Source organism: Aplidium turbinatum, chromosome 3 (genome assembly GCF_918807975.1).
Source record: "Aplidium turbinatum chromosome 3, kaAplTurb1.1, whole genome shotgun sequence".
Taxonomy (NCBI): Eukaryota; Metazoa; Chordata; class Ascidiacea; order Aplousobranchia; family Polyclinidae; genus Aplidium; species Aplidium turbinatum.
In genome coordinates, this window is record NC_137474.1 from 38,638,745 (window position 1) to 38,661,121 (window position 22,377).

Genomic DNA, 22,377 nt, shown 5'->3' on the forward strand with positions numbered 1-22,377 from the left:
TCAGCATCTGTTTTCTTTTCTGAAGTCGAATTCATCAAGTAGGCCTACCAGTGTACCACTGTTGTAATGGATAAAAATCGAAGAATTTATCGAACGAAAGTGAAATGTGACAAATGCCATAAAATACTTGTTTCTGATTATAAAAGAGAGCATCTTAAAAGGAAGCATGGTGATGATCAAACCATTAAGTTTTTAAGTTTAGATGACCCCAAACAAAAAAAATTGTCATTTGCCAGTAATTTTGCTCCTGCGCCACCAAACGATGAAGCTGTTACAATTGAAAGCACTGGTAAAGAGCGTACCAAACTTACAGCTGCTGAGGGACTTCAAAGGCAACCTCTAAGCATTCTTGTTGTTGAAAAGTCTGTACCTGTACATATTGTTGAAGATTCAGAGTCGATACCTGTAACTGTTATCGATAAGGCTGTAATTGGTGATGTTGTTGATCAACCAGTATTTGTTGATGTTGTTGATGAGCCTGTACGTGAAACTGTTGTTAATGAGGCTGTACCACTACCAGTTGTTGTTGATAAACCTGTTAATATTGTTGATGAGGTTGTACCTGTTTGTGCTGGTGTTCTTAAAGTTGGTTCAAATGATGACTCCGCTACACTAAACCGAAATGCCTCCTAGTTAATTTCTAATGACCTTGATGAACCCTATCAACCATTTTTGGATTCATACAATCCCAAACAGTATCCTGGTGAGGGTTGTAAAAGAGACTTCAACCCCATATTCTATCAAACATATCCATGGTTAAGTTTTAATGTTACCGTAAAGAGTTTGGAATGCTTTCCTTGCCAAAAATTCAATACTGCTGGTATTACATTTTTATTTTCAAATTGGAGAAAATCCCAAAAGTTGCATAAACACTGTAGCAGCATAAGGCATCAAACAGCTATGGAAAAATGGATGAACTTCAAAATTAACCACAACCAACAGACATCGGTTATTTCTCAAATGCAAAGCTTTCATGGAGAGGAAGTGACAAGAAATCGAGAATATTTGAAAACAATTGTTGAAACTTTAATTTTTACTGCACAGCAGAATATTCCACAGCGAAATAATGCTGAAGACCGAGCTAATGTTTGTCAAATATCTGATGTAAACCGTGGAAACTTCTTGGAATTGCTTCATTTAAGGTGCAAAGACATACCATGGCTGTCTTTCAAGCTTGAACAAAACTTACAAAAGCACACTCAATGGCTTTCTCCTCGAATTCAAAATGAAATCATAGATATAGCTGCTCAACTTGTCAAAAAAACACTTTGTAAAAAAATTTCTGATGCTAAAATTTTCAGCCTTATTGTTGATGAAACAACCGATGTAAGCACTGTAGAGCAACTCTCAATATGCTTTCGCTACTTGGTGCAAAGAGAAATTCAGGAGAGTTTTATTGGGTTCTATAATCCAAAGAACACTGAGGGTGAAACATTGTTTCTTCTTATAAAAGGTGCACTTCAAGAGCTAGGGCTAAATATTAAGGACATTGTTGGGCAGTGCTATGATGGAGCTGCGAACATGAGTGGAGTTCGCAAAGGAGTAGCAGCTAGAGTACAAGAAATTGTGCCACAGGCAATTTACGTCCATTGTTATGCACATTTTTTAAATTTGGCTCTTCAAGATACTCTGGAAGTAAACACTATTCTGAGAAATGCACTTGGGGTAGTACAGTCATTACATCATTATTTTCACTCACCAAAAAGGGAAACAATTTTAAGAAGTTTTGATGATGAAGAAAAATTTGGAAAGTACATTAAACTCAAGTCGTTCTGTGTAACACGTTGGACTTGCCGATGGGAGGCTGTGAAATCGGTGCATTGTCAAATTTTAAGAATTTTACTTGCATTGAAGCAGTGCAGTAATGAAAAGGACCCAAAAACCTGTGTTGATGGCAGGGGTCTATTTGTAGCTGTTTGTGATGTCCAGTTCCTTCTGGGACTAGAAGTTTTGAAATTTATATTTTCATTTACAAATCCCCTAGCAACATACCTCCAGGGAAAGGAAATGGACATAGCAACAGCCCAACAAACTGCACTTGGAACTATTTCCACTTTAAGAAATCACAGGAATGAGGAAAAGTTCTTTAACATTTGGAATGATGTTCATAAAGCTTTCAAAACCTTTCAAACACACAGTGAACGAGACTCAAGTACCGGTATTTCTTTGCATCGTCAATCAAAACCTTCAAAAAGGATGCAAGCATTGTGTGGTGAAAATACAGCAACAAAACCAGAAAATGAACAAACTGACAAGGAAAGAGCACGTGTTGATGTATACTATGATGCGATTGACAGGGTCACTGCAGAATTATCTGAAAGATTTACAAACAAAAATTCAAAAATACTGCTTTCTCTTGCAGATGTAGTGCTGAGAAATAATGCCAACCAAGAAAGCTTGAAGTTGATATCTGAAGTCTACACCATAAAACAAGATTTCCTGGAAGCGGAATATCAACTTTTTCACCAACTCACTCGCAACAGAGAAATCAAAACTGCTGTACAATGTACAAAATTCCTAACTTCAAATGGATTAGATAAAACTATGCCCCACTTTGCAAAAGCTGCCAAAATTCTAGCAACAGTTCCTGCAACTTCATGTTCAGCTGAGAGGTCTTTTTCCGGATTACGACGACTGAAGACATATCTGAGATCAACAATGGGTCAAACACGATTGTCAAACTTAGCTTTGTTGCACTTGGAGAGATCAACAACAAATAAAGTGGATGTCAATCGCATTGTAGATATATTTGGACAACGAAGTGGGCGAAACAAATACTTCTTTTAAATTTGTGTATACCACCAGTCTACAACTGTATTTAACCTACTAATCAATACTTTTTAGTTTAGTTTTGCAGTTTTAGAGCCATGTACCGGTAGTACTACATTATACTGGTTCGCTAGTGACTTAGTGCAGTGTCAATTACTCCCTTCAATTGTCTTATGATGAATTTGTTGTTTTGCTAATTTGCATAATGGTATACTTATTATATCAATGGCTTTGTGGAAGTCTTGTCAGTTGATATTTTTTGTGCTGTTTTTTTCTTGAAGGCTATATTATTGCTTTTTCTTACATGTGTACTTTTGTTTAGGCCCAGTTGATTATATTTGGGCAAGAATTCTTTTGCACCCCCAAAAAATATGCTTCCCGTACACCTATGTGTGCCACTGATAGTCCTTCGAAAGTATGAATCGTTTCCTAGCTATGAATGAATGAATAGTTGTTGTGATGAAACGAAGAGGTATCACGCACTATGGTCTACTTATAATGAGTCTCGCAAATGAGCACTTTACACCAATAATAGTCATGGGACTTTTGTGACGTAGCCTACCCACGCAACAAAAAGAACCAATCCGAGCATTTGGCTTGTTCTGAGAAAGCTCATAACAGTATTCTACTTTCACAAATATTTTTGCGTTACGTATTTCATAAAATAAACAGCTAAACCCCCAAACATACTGCGTCCATTTAACACAGAAGTGACGAACCTGCGGCCGTCAAAGAATTTTGTGCGGCCCGCAAAACAATTTGACAATCGCTCATGCATTAAAGACAAAAGACATCTAAAAGCTGTTTTATGCCTTCACTGATACACCTTTCCTTTGCTATTTTTTTGCCCTAAACACTAACTTTCAGGGTTTGAAGTTAAAAAACACTATTCACCAATTTCATCTTGTATTTTTGGTCGATTTTTTACTGTTGTATGTTTCGATTCTGCGTAAGATAGTTTCAACTGTGTGGGTTTTATTACTTTCATCTGCCGTTTGTTACTTTTCATGAATAGGGTAATATCTTGAGTCGCTTCTCGAAGTTGCGTTAATATTAATAGTATTTATTGTTTATGTAAACATCGCAAAGGACAAAACAGAATGGAGATCCTATCAACCTTGTTGAAAGACTGATCGAAGCCAGCGGATGCCAAACGATTTGGCTACACTGGCGGCGGAGACAGTTACAATAATAATTATTGTTTATTCTTGCAAATATGTAACGGCTCGCTCACACAACAGCATTACTCTTTAGCAATTCAAATAAACATACAGTAGACTACTTGGCCACAGCAAGCAATGTCAAACTTTACATAAACTTTTGCATTCATTTTTGTCTTGACAACTTTGCCGTTTATGTTTATTAATTTTTATGTTTGATTAAAAACTGTGCAACTACTCAGAACGAGTTTCCCTCGTCCTAGTCAACCAAGAATATTCATCAAAAACTGACTGCAAATGATCGTTTGCAGTCGATCTACCACTGTTGATGATACACTTTTCTTTTGTCTGAAAGATTGACAGGATAAGAGTTTTGATAGCAATTTCAGGCCGTGTAAGATGTTCCTGTTCACCCTTTCTTTTTGTCAGACGTTAAGTAAACGTATTTTATATTTGTTCAATGATCGCGCCGAACCTGATGGTTGCCAAAGAGGAACTATTTATCCGCGTTTTGATACTCCCACACACACGCGCGCACACACTTACACACACACACACAAACACACAACATGGGAAATTCCCTTAATCAGAACTTATGTTTTGTCGGCAATTTTGTCGGTTTGTATCTGGTGTAGTACGTATGCAAACAGCGCCGCTTGCCGCGTAAACTTTCAAGAAATATCAGTTATGAAACTTCAAATTTAAATTGGAAACACGGATTACTTTTTTTTTCCTTTAACGGAAACTCTCAGCTGGAAAGCCATGCAAATGGCTTGCAGTTGACAGGGTTTTTGGGGCTGGCTTGTGAAAGAAGCTGTAGGCCTACTAGTGTTTTTGGTTAATAGCCTAGCAGCCCTAGCTGATAAGCTCAGCTCCCAGTTACGGTCTTTTGCACTCTCTCATTGGATGCACACTGTACGTCTTTGTTTTATGTAGCCTACGTTTCGCATCCAAAAAATAAATGACCATCCAGGCTATAGGCCTAGCGCAACTACCGCATTAGTTACTAGAACAGTTAGCCCAGTGAGTTCAAGCTATAAGTTTTACTTTTGACGTCTTGTCTGTCTGTGTAGTGTGTAGATCATGCAACCACTGACATTAAAGTTGCATTATTGCTTACAAAAAGTGTTCAAAAGTCCTGATACTGAATCCAGGAACATTCTATTTGAAAAAGCATGATGTCTTAGAACTTAAATGCATTGCTGACAATAAGGCAATATGATCTGGTTAGCTTAGTCAATTAGTACACAACTGTACCAGTAGGTTGCCAGTTATATGCCATGGATGTTTTTTTGCCACAAGTGACTTTCTAAAAAATAACGCGTTAAAATATTTTTTTGAAAATTTTGTAATTTGCGGTGTGCGGTGCGGTGTAGTGTCAAAGTTCCAGATAAATTGCGGTGTGCGGATAGATGATTCAGTTGCGGGCAGTGTGTGGATAAAAAAAATTGGGTTCACTGCATCTCTAGTCTGGTGGTAACAACAAACAATAGCGACCTCTATACACAGGCCTAGTCACGTGCGAACCTATAGTAGGCTACAGTGATGATCGAAGGCCTATATCAGTGATTCCCAACCGGTGGGTCGCGACCAGGCGCGGATCTATAGGGGGGGCCCAAGGGGCCCGGCCCCCCCCCCAAAATTTTGTGAAAAATTGTTGAATGGTTTGATATGCTTCTAAACAGCTGATATTAGTCCCACAGCGGACTTACAACCCCCCCCCTTTGGCACGCGTGTGACGTCACGATATTGAGAATGATGCTTTTAGTCTCTATGTCTCTAAAACAAAGTTTGCCTAATTTTAAGCGAAACTGCATTAAAAGAGCGAGTTTTGCCAATATCAAGCATTAAAATATCTCAGCCAGGAAGTAGCAACAAGAAAACATAGAGACTTAGCTTTATTACCGAAAAAATGCCGAAGAAAACATGATCTTATCCTTTTGCTATGCCACCGGACAGAACCATTTTACAGGAATATTTATACCCATATTTTTGTTGAAAATGCTCTCAGAATGCACCAAATTCAAAGTAATTTTTCAAAATTTTCTTGGGGAGGCCTCCCAGACTCCCCGCCGCTGGGTGTCGCCTTTGGCGAACACCCCGTCGGCTGTCAAAAAAACCCAAATTCCTGGCTATGCCACTGATTGTTCATATCTGTTTTATCGTTTTCTTTCTTTTTAATTCATTTTCAAATTTTCTGGGCCCCCCCAAAAAAAATCCTGCGTACGCCTGGTCGCGACCCATTGGTGGGTCGCGAAGCATTTCCAAATGTTACTCAATGTTAATTTTTTTTTCAAAAAATACCGACGTTACTGTGGATCTCACAAGCCGCAGTTTGGTTTTGAACAATAGGCTACTGCGCCTTCGCCATCGCTACTCTTATCTTCACTTCATATGTTGACTTTCCATTTTCATGAATTGTGCACACTGTTTTCTATTAGGTCGGGAAATTATCGCATTATCATTACGTGACAATTAAGCAACAATGTAACAAATATGTAACAATTAGATGTGTTGTGTCGCACTAGTAGTAAAGATCGTATTAGTATATCGCACAGTAAGATCGCTTTAGTGGTAAAGATCGCACCCCAGTAGTAAAGATGCCATAATAAAGATGTCATATCTCATTGTGGGTCGCACAATAAAACTTGCATTAAAAGTGGGTCGCGAAATGACAAAGGTTGGGAAGCACTGGCCTATATAATATTTTAATGTTTAACTCTAAATTTAAGCTAAAAAAGCACTTAATCTCTTGGAAATAATAGTTATGAGAATCCAAATTCTATGCACGCCACGATTACAAGGGTGCGGGAAATAGGGGTGCTCAAGGGCTTTAACCCCCCCCCCCCCCCCTAGAGCTGACAATTTGAGATACACAACGTAGATGTTGTTCAGAGTGTTGTAATTCGTGAATCGTCTCAACGTACATCTTTATTCATGTCGCTTTTTGGTTCCTATGAAGTTGCCTGCAATTTGTTGGGTTTGTGTCCTACTCGTTGATGCGTTCGTGCTTCTGCCCTCGCTCGTGTTGTTAAGTGCTACCTTACCCTGTTGCAATGCCTGACCGGCATGACAGAAGATAGTGCAATGAGAGAAGACGCATGTGCAAAGATGTTCTTGCAAAACAAGCACGCACGATGCGGCTTTATTTGGCGATTAGCCTACCTGTAGCGGTGAAGTTTTTCAGCCTGCAGAAGCCGTCGCAAGACAGCTCCAAAACAAGATCTCTGCTTCTTCAGCTTTAGAATCCATCACCATTCTCCGCGAACGGATTCAAAATTTCTGAAAAGATGAATCCGTTTCCAAGCTTATGGAAGCAGCAAACGTCTTTGCGTCTGCCAATAACCTAAAGACGCCAAAGGATCCCCGAGTGAGCAAAACTCCAGCAAGATTTCGAAACACAGAGGAATTGGAGGCTTTGTTGTCTGCGGGAGAAGGAGCGTGGAAACGGCAATACATCGAAGCTCTTGATTTGGTTCAAACTGAGAAGCTTGGGTCAAGCTTGATCGAAAACTCGACTAGGCTAATCTGCTTACAGCAGCCAACAGAGAAAGCCCTTCTGAGCTCTGCAAATGGTAAGGAAAGATATGATACTGAGATCAGCTTAGGCTACCAGATGCCATCAGAAAAGATCACCTAAAAAAGGAACTTACTGTGGTTCAGCGATGTTGTACGTGAAAAAAAAACAACTCCGTTCAAAAGGTTGCTGAGATACTATCGCAACTAAACCCTCAAACATTAGATCTTTTCAAAGAAACGCGAAAATTTGTGGAGCTCTGCCTTTGCCTCCCGGTTTCAGCTGCATCATCAGAACGTTCTTTTTCTGCTCTAAAACGAGTGAAAACGTGGTTGAGAAGCTCAATGACACAAAAAATATTTACACATCTTGCGTTGATGCATGTCCACCAAAACATTTTGGACACTGTCGATGTTAAATTCATCACACAGTCAGTGCCGGATTAACCAAGTGCGGGCCTGTAGCATAGTGATTTGATGTAGGCTACAGATAATACCCGGAAAGTAATTGAATATTTTATAGATTTGATCTACATTCTACAACAACAAACATAACAAAAGTCTAATGTAACGTTTTATTTGAAAGGAGAAATATAAAACTTCAACAATATCATTCAAACGTCTTTTCGACGCATTTTGATCTCTGCAAATTTGGCAATTATTTCAGATGAGTTCAGTGACTTCATAGAATGTCCTTTTCAATATTCAAAAGAGTTACATAATGTAGCCGTTCTTGCCCCATCGTGTTTCGCAGATAGTTTTTAATCAACTTCAATTTTAAAAATGATCTCTTTCCAGTACAATTAGTTACCATCATACATAGATAAATGCGTAACAAATTGTCAATGTTAGGAAATGTGGTGTCAATATTTTTTTCCTTAATCAAAGTGAAGTATTTGAGTTCTGGAAAGGAGCAATCAATAGCAATGTGCTTTACGAATTCTGAAAACTGAGGTAGTTCATCTTTCAATCCGTCTTCCAAATCCTGGGAATATGCTTCTAAAAGTCTGCCAGCACTTTCTAGGATCTGCGCAGGTGTTAGGTCATGCAGATTTCGCAAAAAAACTACACCGTGTGTTCAATTGGCTGTATGCCTTGCGACGTTGCTCCAGCGCAGATGATAGGCTGGCCAATACTGCAAGGAAAACTTCCACCCGGAATCTGTCTATAGGTGATTGATTACTATCCATTGCATCTGGAACTGAACGGCCGCTGCCTACATCCTCATCGCGCCTTCGATTTCGGACAATTCTTCTTGTGCTTGTTGGTCGGTAATCCGGCACTTGAGTCAGCTTCTGCGCCTCTGATTTAAACTTAGCGAATTGTTCTCTGAAAGTTTGTAGAGATCCTGGCAAAGAGGCACACAACGCTGAAGCAATGTTGAGATTTTGCTGATTTGCTTGAAGAGAGGCTTGAGTTGCCTGGAAGCAATTGAGTAGCCTATAAGCTATTCTAAAAAATCACTAAGATTTAAGTTTCGAGCAACTCCATTAGCCTGCAGTGTCGACATTCTGCCTTTTGCTCTTAGTTATTCGCAAGTTTCTCCAGTGCCTCCTTTATGAAAGGAAAACGTTCTTTAATAACCTTAATGGCATCAGCTCTAGCGGATTAATATCTTCTCTGTGACAACACAATGCGCGAAGTTGCCATTCTCTCGAATGTTCCCTTAAACAAGTAGGACTATCATCGTGGGCTTGTGGCATACGAACAGGCAGTTGCCTCCAACGGAATTTACCGTTTTTTAAATTTAGAATAATTAGGAAGGAACAAGACGTTGGTACTAGTAAGGTCCATTTTGACAAGTTGAATATTTTTGCGGTCCGGTGAATATTTCACATGCAACCACGAAAATTAAACAACCAGTACGAGCACCGAATCACTTTTAAGGTAGTAACTATAGTACCGTATGTAACATGACTTTGATTTTTGTCTGACACAAAAAAAAATGTAGTGTGTTTCTTTGTAGTGTAGTTGTGTGGATCGCACATCAGATAAGGCGGCAAAGCGTCGAGGGGTCTGGGGGCGAAGCCCCCAGCTCCTTGGATAAACACAAAAAATTTCTTTTCCATAATAGAAATTTGTTTAAAGTGGCCTTAAAATGTGGCAATGAAGTTATTCTTCCAGAAGCCCGAGGTCCACCTTCAACACCCAAAAGGTCCGGATTCGGACCGTGGTCTGCCAGTTGAGTAGCCCTGTCATATGTTATTCCAGTTTGCAAGCCAAAAATTACTTGCCATATTCGACCTTTTTTTGCAAAAAAAGTTTTGCTCGCCAAGCGCAGGGCCTTGTGAAGCGCGGGACCCGTAGCCGCTGCGACATCTGCTACTATAGTTAATCCGGCGCTGCACACAGTCAGGTATAAAGGAACCATTTTAAAAGTAGGTGGGCCCAGAGGCGCAGCAGTCAAAATCAATCCAACTTCTGGGGGGCTTCGCTCCCAAGACCACCCATAACATTATTGCATTCGTAATACTTGAAATCGTTTATACATTGTGTTTTCATGATTGCCTTTCGTGCTAACAAGCGAAATTTTCTATTTTATGGGCCCGATTTGGCCAAAAAAATTACAAAATTGTTAAATTGCTCTATAGCGCTGTACAAAATATGGCGATGTACACACAAATAAAAAGGCAACAACACAGATATAACACAGATACAGATAACACAACACAGATATAACACACACAGATATAACACCACCTGAGAGTAATCATCTACAACATTATACAGTAGGCTATGTGCACATGCAATGATATCATTGTTTTAACCATATAGAGACCATAAACAATAATTATATTGATTAATAGATTGCTCCACCAATCACACGCAACTACATCCACACGTGCTGCACATCAATAGTGGGCTGAACAAAAAAGTTTAAAGATTGGATTTCATCATTGAGCCATCAAAGATAATCAAACTAATGTGTATCAAATGAGTGAAGACCTTTTTTTGGAGCTCCATTTCTGATTTGCCGTTTTTGTTACTTTTTTTCTTTTTCAAAAGAAATTTGGCTTTCAAAAGTGTGTGGGCCAGGCTCACCCAGAAAATAAAGTAGGTGGGCCCAGGCCCATGAAGCCTACGCGTTTTCTCCATGCCTGGACACAGTTCATAGAGAGGGCACCTGAGCGAAAAGCAATCTTCGGAAGCGTGTGAGAACTCATTTCCACATATTGTCGTTTTCATGTCGCTTTCTCATTTGTTTGTTTTCATTTTAATTTCCTGAACAGCTGCTTTGTTGTTGCCATCCTTCATTTGTTACAATTTGCAATGTAATTCTTGGCGACGTATTTTACACAGAAGGGGACCGTATGTTTTCTCACATAAGAGGGGTCTGGGGGGCGAAGCCTCCCAGAAGCTGACAACACTATGGCAGCTTTAGCCCCCCTAGAGAAAAATAGTTCCCGCGCCACTGCAACTACCCCACAGAAATAAACGATAGGCAGAAATACGAATTGCAGTCTTGGTTGAAATACTACTGCATATAAACACGATGGATATTATAGTGCACCTTGAAATGAATATCATCTATTTCATTTCAACATTAATTAGGCTGCAGTAGTTTAAAGTTCAGAAAAACTGGCTATGTCTATGGGCCTAGGGGGCCTCTTACCAAATGGCCAGCTCTTAAGCGCCTGTGCAACACCTCTCTTCAGTGGTCTAGTGCCAGATAAGATTGAACCAAACTCGAAAACATAAATGTATGAGAACAGTGCATGAGCAGTAGGCCTAAGCCTTACAGCGGTCGTGGGCTAAGTTTTAACAAAGTTCAAATGACGACATAGACTAATGCTATAGTTAAGAACTCAATAACTGGTGTTGTGCAGATCGATGCTTCACATTCATCACCCAATGTGCAAAAACCAACGTTTTGTGAGTAGGCCTAGCGTTACACAAGAAGTAAGTTTTATTGTTTTTCACTCAGAGAATACGGTATGCTAAGTTCGTTTCAATCTAACTTTAACAGATGTAGCAAAAACAGAGAAAATAAAATGCAACCAGTATTTCAAATAAAAGCGATTTTAAACCAATCAAAATTCTACCTAAAATAAATTCTAAAAACAAGCAGTGACTGAAATTGACAATCCACAAATCTTGGATTTGATAAATATGGGAGATGCAGGACCTATTATACAGAAGGACCTATTATACAGCGCTGTATTTTCTTTACTTTCAAATGAATGTTTTCGGTTTTTATGATTTTAGTCTAATTAAATTGATTGAAGATTCGTGTGATTAAAGCTTTCGGTTTAAGACAAACACAGGATTTTCCATTTTGGGGTCAAAATGTAAATGTTTGGGAGTTCAACAATAAGGCGATAAATTTTGTTATTAAAGGTGTTTGCAAACGTTTGCATTTATTTGCAGTTGTGTGGTAATTAACCTAAGTTGTCACAAAATTTCAGAGTGATTGCTTGTGTAAATATTTTTGTATTAACTAAGAATTAAAAATGAATGCTTGAAGGACCTAATATGCAGTAACGTCTTGGACCTATCAATGAGATAAGGCATTCGAAGAATTAAATTTTGTATGTTTTGAAAATAAACCTTACTCTTCTAGCAACATCATATTACACGTAAGCTCCAAAAGTGATTTCAACAAAAATTGTAAGTTTTGGCCGTGGCGGAAAAGAGTTTAACATCCCCTTTATGAAGACGCCTTTCCCCCAGTAAAGAGCTATTGATGTAATGCTAATTAATCTTACTTTGGCAATTAAAGTTTTCATAAACATTAGGCATTATTATTTTACATTTTTATGTGCTTGTTTTTGCAATGAAAGTAAAAAAACATGTTTTATTTTTCAATGTTTGTTTGTGTATAATAGGTCCTTCAGGGGCAGGACCTATTATACACTTTTCTAAAAAACATTTATTAGCTTTAACTTCATAAAAATAAATTCGACTCTAAAGATATTTACACAGTCAATAAACAGTGACCTTAGCCGTATTCTCTAAAAATTTTGTCTAATTTTGATATGAGTTGAAGAAATAAGAGCAAAAATAAAAATATGTATAATAGGTCCTGCATTTCCCCTACAGAACCGTAGAAATAGCACACTACAGGCTAACCTCCTGTCCAAGTAACTGTTGTTGGCTATGCTGCTACAGCCTGATGCTCAACGCCTCTGCGATATGTCAATGATTAGGCTACTTGGAATAGGATATTACTCATTCGTAAACATTCATTCCTAAACAGAACTACATTCACTGAAATCTGACTGAGTCAAGAAAATAAGCAGCCAGTGTGATTGGCCAGACAATTAATGTCAATAATCTCATTAATAAAACAAACGTGAAACAGAAAATTATTAAGAAAATGAGTAGCGTATCAACAAAGCGTAGGCTAATTAGTGGAAAATTTAAAAAACACAACAGATTAAACAGGAAACAAAACAAATCAGACATCAGTCCATTACACCAGGCCTGCACAACACACTGCCCACCGATCATTAGGGTGTGGTTGGTGCCTCTCAAAATATATCCAAAACAGCTTGACCTTTTTATGGTATTGTCTTTTGGTATAAAAAACTTTCCTGCCAATTTTTAACCAACTCAATGCAGGTTTAGCTTGCCCACGCTTCTTTTGAAAATGTCCTTCTTAACCCTATCTTAATACGAGCTGTTTTCGTACGCGTAAAGCACGTCACGGGCTATCGTAGCCCCGTGCTAATCGCTAATAACGGGAGCTATAAAAATCACAGAACCAAAATATTTTACAAGGTAATAGCCATGTGTATTGTGCGGATAGAAATTAAATTTTTAACCAACAAATGTATTGAAATAAAATGTTTGAGATGAAAAAACATCAGAAAGTCGGTTTTTATTCTAATATCCCGAAAATAGCTTCAAAATTGAAATTTTTTAACTATAACTAAACTAAACAAAAAATTACTTGTGCTCATTAATATAAGGCATTTTTGAACGTTTCTACATTTCAAAGTAATTCCACTACCACTTATATTGTACTAACATTAACATAATATATAACTACCATTGCACGGAAATGTCTAGACACCTAAGACGAAATGCTTATTGTGAAGGGAAGAAAGGTAGAAAAATGATCAGTTTAGGTTTAGAAAATTCGCAAAGAATAAAAACTAAAAGTCAAGAAATTTCACGTTTCTAGCATATTTCTTTTTGTGAAATATTTTACTAATAGAGTGGGGCTTCCTCATAAAACCCCGTGTCTCCACAGATAGAGTTAACCAGAGAAAGGCTATATTTCAACAAAGTGTAGTTCTATTTGCTGTTTTCCATAATTATAATTTATGATTATCATGTCACTGATCAGGCCCGGATTTAGGGGGGCAAAGGATGCAGGTGCCCCGGGCCCCCTTTTTGAAGGCCCCCCGACGTGGCAAAAATGTGATTTCGTGTTATTATTATTTTTTTCGGCCTTTGAAGTTTCTGCAAAAGGCTGTGCAGTGCTGGATCACTGCTACTGTAGAGGTGGTTTTTCGCGCCGACAGAGCTAAAAAAATGTTTGCACGGGGGCCCCCGATCTAAAAGCGCCCGGCCCCCCAATATGCTAAATCCGGCCCTGTCACTGATGCATTGACTCTGAAACAGCTGTGAAGTTTTTCTGGATACAATAAATCATTATTTTTGATTTATTGGGACTCGAAGTTCAGGAACTTGTTTGTCAATTTTACCTGAGACCAGGCCCGGATTTAGGGGGGGCAGAGAGGGCAGTTGCCCCGGGCCCCCCGACTTTTGAAGGGCCCCCCTATGTGGAAAAAATGTGATTTTGTGTTATTTTTTTCTATTTGGCCTTTAAAGTTTCTGCAAAATGCTGTGTAGTAGCCTACTGGACTGATGCTACTGTAGACGTAGAGATGATGTTTCGCGCCGTAGGCGCAAAAAATTGTTTTGCACGGGGGCCCCCCGATTCAAAAGTGCCCCGGGCCCCCCATCAGCTAAATCCGGCCCTGCCTGAGACACCTGGTAATGAACACTTAAGCATATGTGGATCCAAGCTTCTGACTGTTCTACAAGTTCTATTATGTTTCAAAGCACATACACAAAAAGCACAAAGAGAGGATGTGACCAAACAATTAATACTGTTTCGAACGTGTGCTAAAAAGGTTGTAAACGAAGTGTTGATTCACTACAAGAAATCTAATATTCTTACAATTCATGTGAACAAGATTGAGCAAAAGGTTATGCAGTTGAATGAAGAGTACAACAATATGATTCGGATAAACCCTAATATACGTAAACAGAGTAAACAATTGTCTAATTTAAAGCTAAACTTGGCACTACTTTCACTTGCTGGCCGAAAGATGTGTTGAAAATAATAGAAATTTTAAAAAGGGGCAAAAACAAGCAGAAAATTGATGGAATAGATGAAGATATGAAGTTTTTAGTCGGCATAAAAAGCGACCGTATTACAACATATGGAAGAAAGGATCTGGTTAATTGCAAAGCTGCTAAATTTAAATCAACAAGAAAACGAATGGCAGAGGCACAACAAGAGAAAGAGAGTAAACGCCAAAAGATAACTGAGTAGGCTTGTTCAACACTTTACAGTGAATCAAGTAAAGAACAAACGTTAGAAGCGGAAGAAGTACTTTCATCCTCTGGAAGGTCTCACAGAAGAAATGTAAAGACAGGCACAGCAGTTGTTGTGCCTCCAGATATATTGAAGTGGCCTGCTTTAATTTCTACAGCAGTTAGAAATAATATTAAGCTTACAGCACTTGCATCAACCGTCCAGGCAGTAATTGAAGCATGCAGAGGGGATTCCAAATCAGTGGATTTAAATCCTACGCAGTCATATCGATATCAACTGGCAGCTAACAAATTGATAGCAGAACGAATACAAAGTTAATGGGTTCTTCCTTCTGTTGGCTGTGTTCATTGGGACGGGAAACTGATGCGAACTCTGAACTCACAGTACAAAATTACTGATCGTCTGCCCATTCTACTTTCCGGAGAAAGTGATGTCAAAGTACTTGGTGTTCCGCAGTTGGCAAAAAGTAAAACTGCAGCTGGTAAAATTATTTCAGAGGCAACTGTCAAATTGTTAGAAGAATGGCAGTGCACAACATGCATAAAAGCAATGGTTTTTGACACAACCAGTTGCAATACAGGACATTTGACCGCAGCTTACATTTGCCTTCAGGAAAAGCTCAACAAGCAGCTATTATATGGTGCGCTTGTCGCTACCATTTTGGTGAAATTATTTTAACCCATGTTTGGGACGATTTAAATATCTGTGCTTCAAAAGGGCCTGACATTACTGTATTTATTAAACTTCACGATAACTTTTCTACAATGATGGAAAACACTTCCTATAACGATTACCTTACTGTTTTTATTCTGGACCACGAAACACAAGTTACATTATTGATTTCTGTCATAGAGTCTTATATAGCCTAGTGAGTCTTCCATAAGAGAAGATTTATACTGAGTTGCTTCAATTGGTAATTAAGTACTTGAGTAAAGGCCAATATGTATATAATCGCCGGCATCCTGGAGCCGTTGATAAATGTCGATGGATGGTCAAGTTAATTTACTCCTTGAAGCTTGTTATGCTCCACGAACGAATAACCGAAAAGCTTCCAAAAGGGCCAACTTTTGGAGTAAATCAACATCAAAAAATTTGTCATTTTGTTGAATTTATTGTGTTTGTATATGTGCCGTAGTGGTACACAGCTGCCTTTGCTGAAGATGCTCCGCACAATGATACAGTATATTGTTATTCAAAAGCATGCATAACTTTGACAGTGATACCATATCCAAATCAGCCCTCAAAGCATTTGCCAACCACACTTGGTATCTTACTGAACGGTTGGTTTTCCTCTCACTCTTTAGCAAGAGTGTTTGCAACAGTAAAAAATAAACAAATGCTTGAAAAAACTATTTTCATTCACACAAAAGTTTCATTTTGATAAAACATTTAGGAACGGATTTGGCAAGCCTATATTGCCACAATGCTACTCCGATTCTTCTCTTTCCTCATTTATTGGTCCATCGTCGTGAAACTTCTTTAAACTTTTAAATATTCATACTCATTTTTTGAAATGTCCAGTTGAAGAGTGGGAAGCATGCTCTGCTTTTAAGCAAGCATGTGAAAAATTGAAGAGTAATGGTTGTCAATGATAGCGCTGAAAGAGGTGTCAAGCTATCATAATGACGTTTTTTCAGCAGCTAAAAATGAGGAAAAATATCAAGACGTTTTACAAGTCGTGGAAAATGATAGAGCTGGAATACCTGATCAGTAAAGCCAAACAAAAAACTTGCAAGCATGGTTTCTTCACTTAAACTGAAGTTGAATTTTAATGTTGGTGGATTGTTGAAGTTTATACTGACTAAGGCATGTTCGCAACTGAAATCGTATGCAAAAATCCTAATGTTTTAGTGCAACAAAACCGAATCGCGAACACTGCGGTCTTGGCAAAAACAACTTAGAAAAATGGGTTTGTGTGTACAAGCTGAACAATTTGCTTCAAAACAGGATATTCGTTCTTCCGATTCAGAGTATCCGTGTTCATAGCTTAACCCAGTTTGTTTGTGCCCAGCAGAAGGATGAATGCAAACACAATGAGTTGCCTATGAAGTGATGAGGCATTTTCGATAAGAAGAGTGGCTTATAATAAAACTTTGTTATTCTTTTTACAACAACAACAACCATAAGTTTATGTGATATATAACTTCTTAATTGTTTACTTGGGTTACCATTCTTATTTAGTTCTTTAATCCTGACTGTTCTTGAATTGCATTTGATGTGATCAGAGTTTAAAAAAAAGTGATTAGGGATAGGGCAGTCAGAGCAAAAAATACATATATTCTATAAATTAAGGCTGATTTTGAAATATTCAGCCAGTGGGTGGGGCAGGTAAACGTAGTTGAAAATGGATAAAACTTTGTGAATGCATTGTACTTACCAAAAAACAATACCACGCAAAGGTCAAGGTGAACCAGGAAAGGTCGGGACACCAGCCACACCCTAACCCGCGCGCCTAGAAAATTCTGACAATTTGAGGTATATAACATATTTTCAGAAAATTATTCGAGCAATATGTGTTATGATGAATCGAGTTCCTGTTACGTGTGGTCGCCGCGCTTATCATTCGCCATAAAGAGTCGTCAATCACAGGGAGCTATAGTCTATATAAAGAGTCGTCAATCACGACAATAAGTTAGGCAGAACCCTACAAGCCTACCTCGCAGTAGCGGTACCAGCCACCCTATTTTCCAACACTGCGGTCCATCGTTCAATGGATATCTTTCTGCAATATTCACTTTACAGCATAGAACAGCAAGAGATCTGGTTGTTATAACGGAGTGCGCCAAACTTAAAGCATTATGCCCTGGATTGTTATACATTCACTGCAGTAATCATGCTCTCGATTTTGCTAGATGTTGTAAAGGAGGTGAGGCTTATTGATGATGCCTTAAACTTCGTTCAAAATGTTGCATTTGTAATTTGTCTCAACTTAAATCTTTATTCATGTCGCTTTTTGGTTCCTATGAAGTTGCTTGCAATTTGCTGGGTTTGTGTCCTACTCGTTGGTGCGTTCGTGTTGCCCTCGCTCGTGTTGTTAAGTGCTACCCTACCCTATTGCAATGCCTGACCGACATGACAGAAGATAGTGCAATGAGAGGAGACGCATGTGCAAAGATATTCCGCTTGGTAAAACAAGCACGTACGATGCGGCTTTATTTTGCGATTACCTGCAGCGGTGAAGTTTTTCAGCCTGCAGAAGCCGTCGCAAGACAGCTCCAAAACAAGAAGATCTCTGCTTCTTCAGCTTTAGAATTTATCACCATTCTGCGCAAACGGGTCACAAATCTCAGAAAAGATGAATCCGTTTCCAAGCTGATCGAAGCAGCGAACGTCTTTGCGTCTGCCAATAACCCAAAGACGCCAAAGGATCCCCGAGTGAGCAAAACTCCAGCAAGAGTTCGAAACACAGAGGAATCGGAGGCTTTGTTGTCTGCGGGAGAAGGAGCGTGGAAACGGCAGTACATCGAAGCCCTTGATTTGGTTCAAGCTGAGAAGCTTGGGTCAAGCTTGGTCGAAAATTCGACTAGGCTGATCTGCTTACAGCAGCCAACAGAGAGAAGGCCCTTCTGAGCTGTGCAAATGGTAAGGAAAGATCTGATACTGAGATCAGCTTACCAGATGCCATCAGAAAAGATCACCTAAAAACGGAACTTACTTTGGTTCAGCGATGTTGTACGTGGAAAAACCCCAACTCCGTTCAAAAGGTTGCTGAGATACTATGGCAACTAAACCCTCAAACATTAGATCTTGTCAAAGAAACGCGAAAATTCGTGGAGCTCTGCCTTTGCCTCCCGGTTTCAGCTACATCATCAGAACGTTCTTTTTCTGCTCTAAAACGCGTAAAAACGTGGTTGAGAAGCTCAGACACAAAAAAGATTTACTCATGTTGCGTTGATGCATGTCCACCAAAACATTTTGGACACTGTCGATGTTAAATTCATTACACAGTCAGGTATGGAGGAACCATTTTAAAAGTAGGTGGGCCCAGAGGCGCAGCAGTCAAAATCAATCCAACTTCTGGGAGGCTTCGCTCCCTAGACCACCCATAACATTATTGCATTCGTAAAACTTGAAATCGTTTATACATTGTGTTTTCATAATTGCCTTTCGTGCTAACAAGCGAAATTTTTTTTATTTTATAAGCCCGATTTGGTCAAAAAAATACAAAATTGTTACATTGCTTTATAGCGCTGTACAAAATATGGCAATGTACACACAAATAAAAAGGCAACAACACAGATATAGCACAAATACAGATAATACAGATAACACAACACAGATATAACACACACAGATATAACACCACCTGGGAGTAATCATCTACAGCATTATACAGTAGGCTATGTGCACAATGTGCATATGCAATGATATCATTGTTTTAACCACATAGAGACCATATAGAATAATTATATTGATTAATAGATTGCTCCACCAATCACATGCAACTACATCCACTCGTGCTGCACATCAATAGTGGGCTCAACAGAAAATTTTGAAGATTGGATTTCATCATTGAGCCATCTAAGATAATCAAACTAATGTGTATCAAATGAGTGAAGACCTTTTGTTGGAACTCCATTTCTGATTTGCCGTTTTTGCTACCCTTTCAAAGAAATTTGGCTTTTAAAAGTGGGTGGGCCAGGCCCACCCAGAAAATAAAGTAGGTGGGCCCAGGGCCACGTGGTTCCTCTATGCCTGGACACAGTTCATAGAGAGGGCACCTGAGCGAAAAGCAATCTTCGGAAGCGCGTGAGAACTCATTTCCACATATTGTCGTTTTTATGTCACTTTCTCATTGGTTTGTTTTCATTTTAATTTCCTGAACAGTTGCTTTGTTGTTGCCGTCCTTCATTTGCTACAATTTGCAATGTAAATCTTGACGACGTCTTTTACACAAGAGGAGACCGTATGTTTTTCTGTGTCCGACGTTTTTTTCGTAAACAGTTGTTCGTTAAACAATTGTTCGTAAGCAATTGTTCGCAAAACAATTGTTCGTAAAATTAATTCTTCGAAAAACAATTCTTCCTAAAGCATTTTTTCGTCCATGCAGTTGAAATTTGATGTATACGAAGAAATGCTTTACGAAGAATTGTTTTACGGATTTCATTTTACGATCAACAGTTTACGAACAATTGTTTTACGAACAACTGTCCCGTGATTTGTCACAACCTAATATCCGCCATTTTCAAGTTTTCGAGATAAACGACTTTTTGTGTTTATAGCTGTAAAATTAACAAGGTAAAACACTCGAAGTTGACTTTTGGATGGCTGGAGCGGACAACCAAACAAAATTTTTAAGAATGAAATTTGAGCCAGGTTTTTGTTTGTTTATTAAAATATGCTTATATTTGGTTTTGCCAGATAACTAGTTATAAAAAAAGTGTTAGGTTTGTATGATAAAACCTAATATATACTCTCGATGTTGACTTTAACCGCCTTATTGGCTTATTTAATGTTATGTTTTTGTATGATAAAGCCTCATATAAGCTAAATGTTGACTTTGACCACACTATGTTGGCTTTGTAAGCCTAAATCAAACCTAAAGTACCGGTAAGCCTATGGATTTCTCCCAGAACTGTGTATCATTTCATCACTGTAATCTCTAGATGACTTTGCTGATATCACAAAAACCTGCTAGGTTAAAGGCTATCGCTGACTCAAAATTAGTTGCTGGTAGCCTACTTAATAACCATGCCTTCATTTAAGGCAGAGGTGACGAACCTGCGGGCCGCATGCGGCCCGTCAAAGAGTTTTGTGAGGCCCGCAAAACGATTTGACAATCGCTCATGCATTAAAGACAAAAGACATCTCAAAGCTGTTTTATGCATTCACTGGGACACCTTTCCTTTGCTATTTTCTTGCCCTAAACACTAACTTTCAAGGTTTAAAGTAAGAAAATAGGAAAGCTATAAGGCAAAGTTGTTAACATTATTCACCAACTTCACCTTGTATTTTTGGTCGATTCCAATCTATGACGTCATAGAATTTTGACAAGCGCTAAGTTGTGTGGCCCGATAACTCATGTGTAATTGACAAAGTGGCCCGCGACCACAAAAAGGTTCGTCACCCCTGATTTAAGGCTACCGTACTACATTGGCTCATTAGCTGCACAGCATCTGGGACGGTTGATTAAAAATGACCAAACACACTGAGTAGTGTATTCCCGGGTCTCTGCTTTAAAATCTTAATAATCAATGCAAGCTAAGTTATTTAGCGTACCGTAATGTCAACTAAGCCATCAGTACACGAGTAGGCTACGAAAAATCAAACTGATCGGCGACACGTAAATGATACGGCATTTAATGAAAAGAAAAGCTAGTGTGTTCGGATGGACATTTTTAGGCTAGCCTACATAATTAAGCTTACTTAGTGCTTGACAACATTTTCGTCCAATTTACTTTATCAAACGCTTTTAAATCCGCTTCATGCAACTCAAGAGATGTAAGATGTTGTGAAATAGCCTGCTGCAATTGCTTCTGAAATTATGGCTGTCACGTGACGATATCCTGTTACGTGATTGGAGTAGATGAATATGTTAGGTTTCAGAAAATTATTCTTGTACAGAATATAATATGTTAGGTTTTACCCACCAATTATCTTGAAAACCATACTACATTAGGGCACAAATTTTTGTCAAGAGATGCATGAAGTCTTTAAACGTAGAAAAATGCAAAAAAGTCATTTTCGACAAAATGGCGCATATTAGGTCTACCAAAATCACGGGAGAACTGTTTACGAACAATTGTTTTACGAACAACTGTTTACGAACAATTTGCCTATAACCTGTTTTTCCACATAAGAGGGGTCTGGGGGGCGAAGCCTCCCAGAAGCTGACAATACTACGGCAGCTTTAGCCCCCCCTAGAGAAAAATAGTTCCCGCGCCACTGCAACTACCCCACAGAAATAAACGATAGGCAGAAATACGAATTTCAGTTTTGGTTGATATACTACTGCATATAAACACGATGGATATTATAGTGAACCTTGAAAGGAATATCATCTATTTCATTTCAACATTAATTAGGCTGCAGTAGTTTAAAGTTCAGAAAAACTGGCTATGTCTATGGGCCTAGGGGGCCTCTTACCAAATGGCCAGCTCTTAAGCGCCTGTGCAACACCTCTCTTCAGTGGTCTAGTGCCAGATAAGATTGAACCAAACTCGAAAACATAAATGTATGAGAACAGTGCATGAGCAGTAGGCCCAAGCCTTACAGCGGTCGTGGGCTAAGTTTTAACAAAGTTCAAATGACGACATAGATAGACTAAAGCTATAGTTAAGAACTCAATAACTGGTGTTGTGCAGATCGATACTTCACATTCATCACCCAATGTGCAAAAAAACCAACGTTTTGTGAGTAGGCCTAGCGTTACACAAGAAGTAAGTTTTACTGTTTTTCACTCAGAGAATACGGTATGCT

The 22,377-nt window shown here is 38.8% G+C and overlaps 1 protein-coding gene across 1 annotated transcript; it reads left to right on the forward strand.

Moving 5' to 3' along the window:
- Positions 1-900: 900 nt before the first annotated feature.
- Positions 901-2,787, forward strand: LOC145766787 (zinc finger MYM-type protein 1-like). The gene has a single exon (XM_082578493.1). The coding sequence runs from the start codon at positions 901-903 to the stop codon at positions 2,785-2,787; it is 1,887 nt and encodes a 628-aa protein (XP_082434619.1).
- Positions 2,788-22,377: the final 19,590 nt, after the last annotated feature.

Bases quoted from the DNA above. Each gene is read 5' to 3' on its own strand.
- LOC145766787 (XM_082578493.1), top strand. From the start codon at position 901: ATGGAAAAATGGATGAACTTCAAAATTAACCACAACCAACAGACATCG.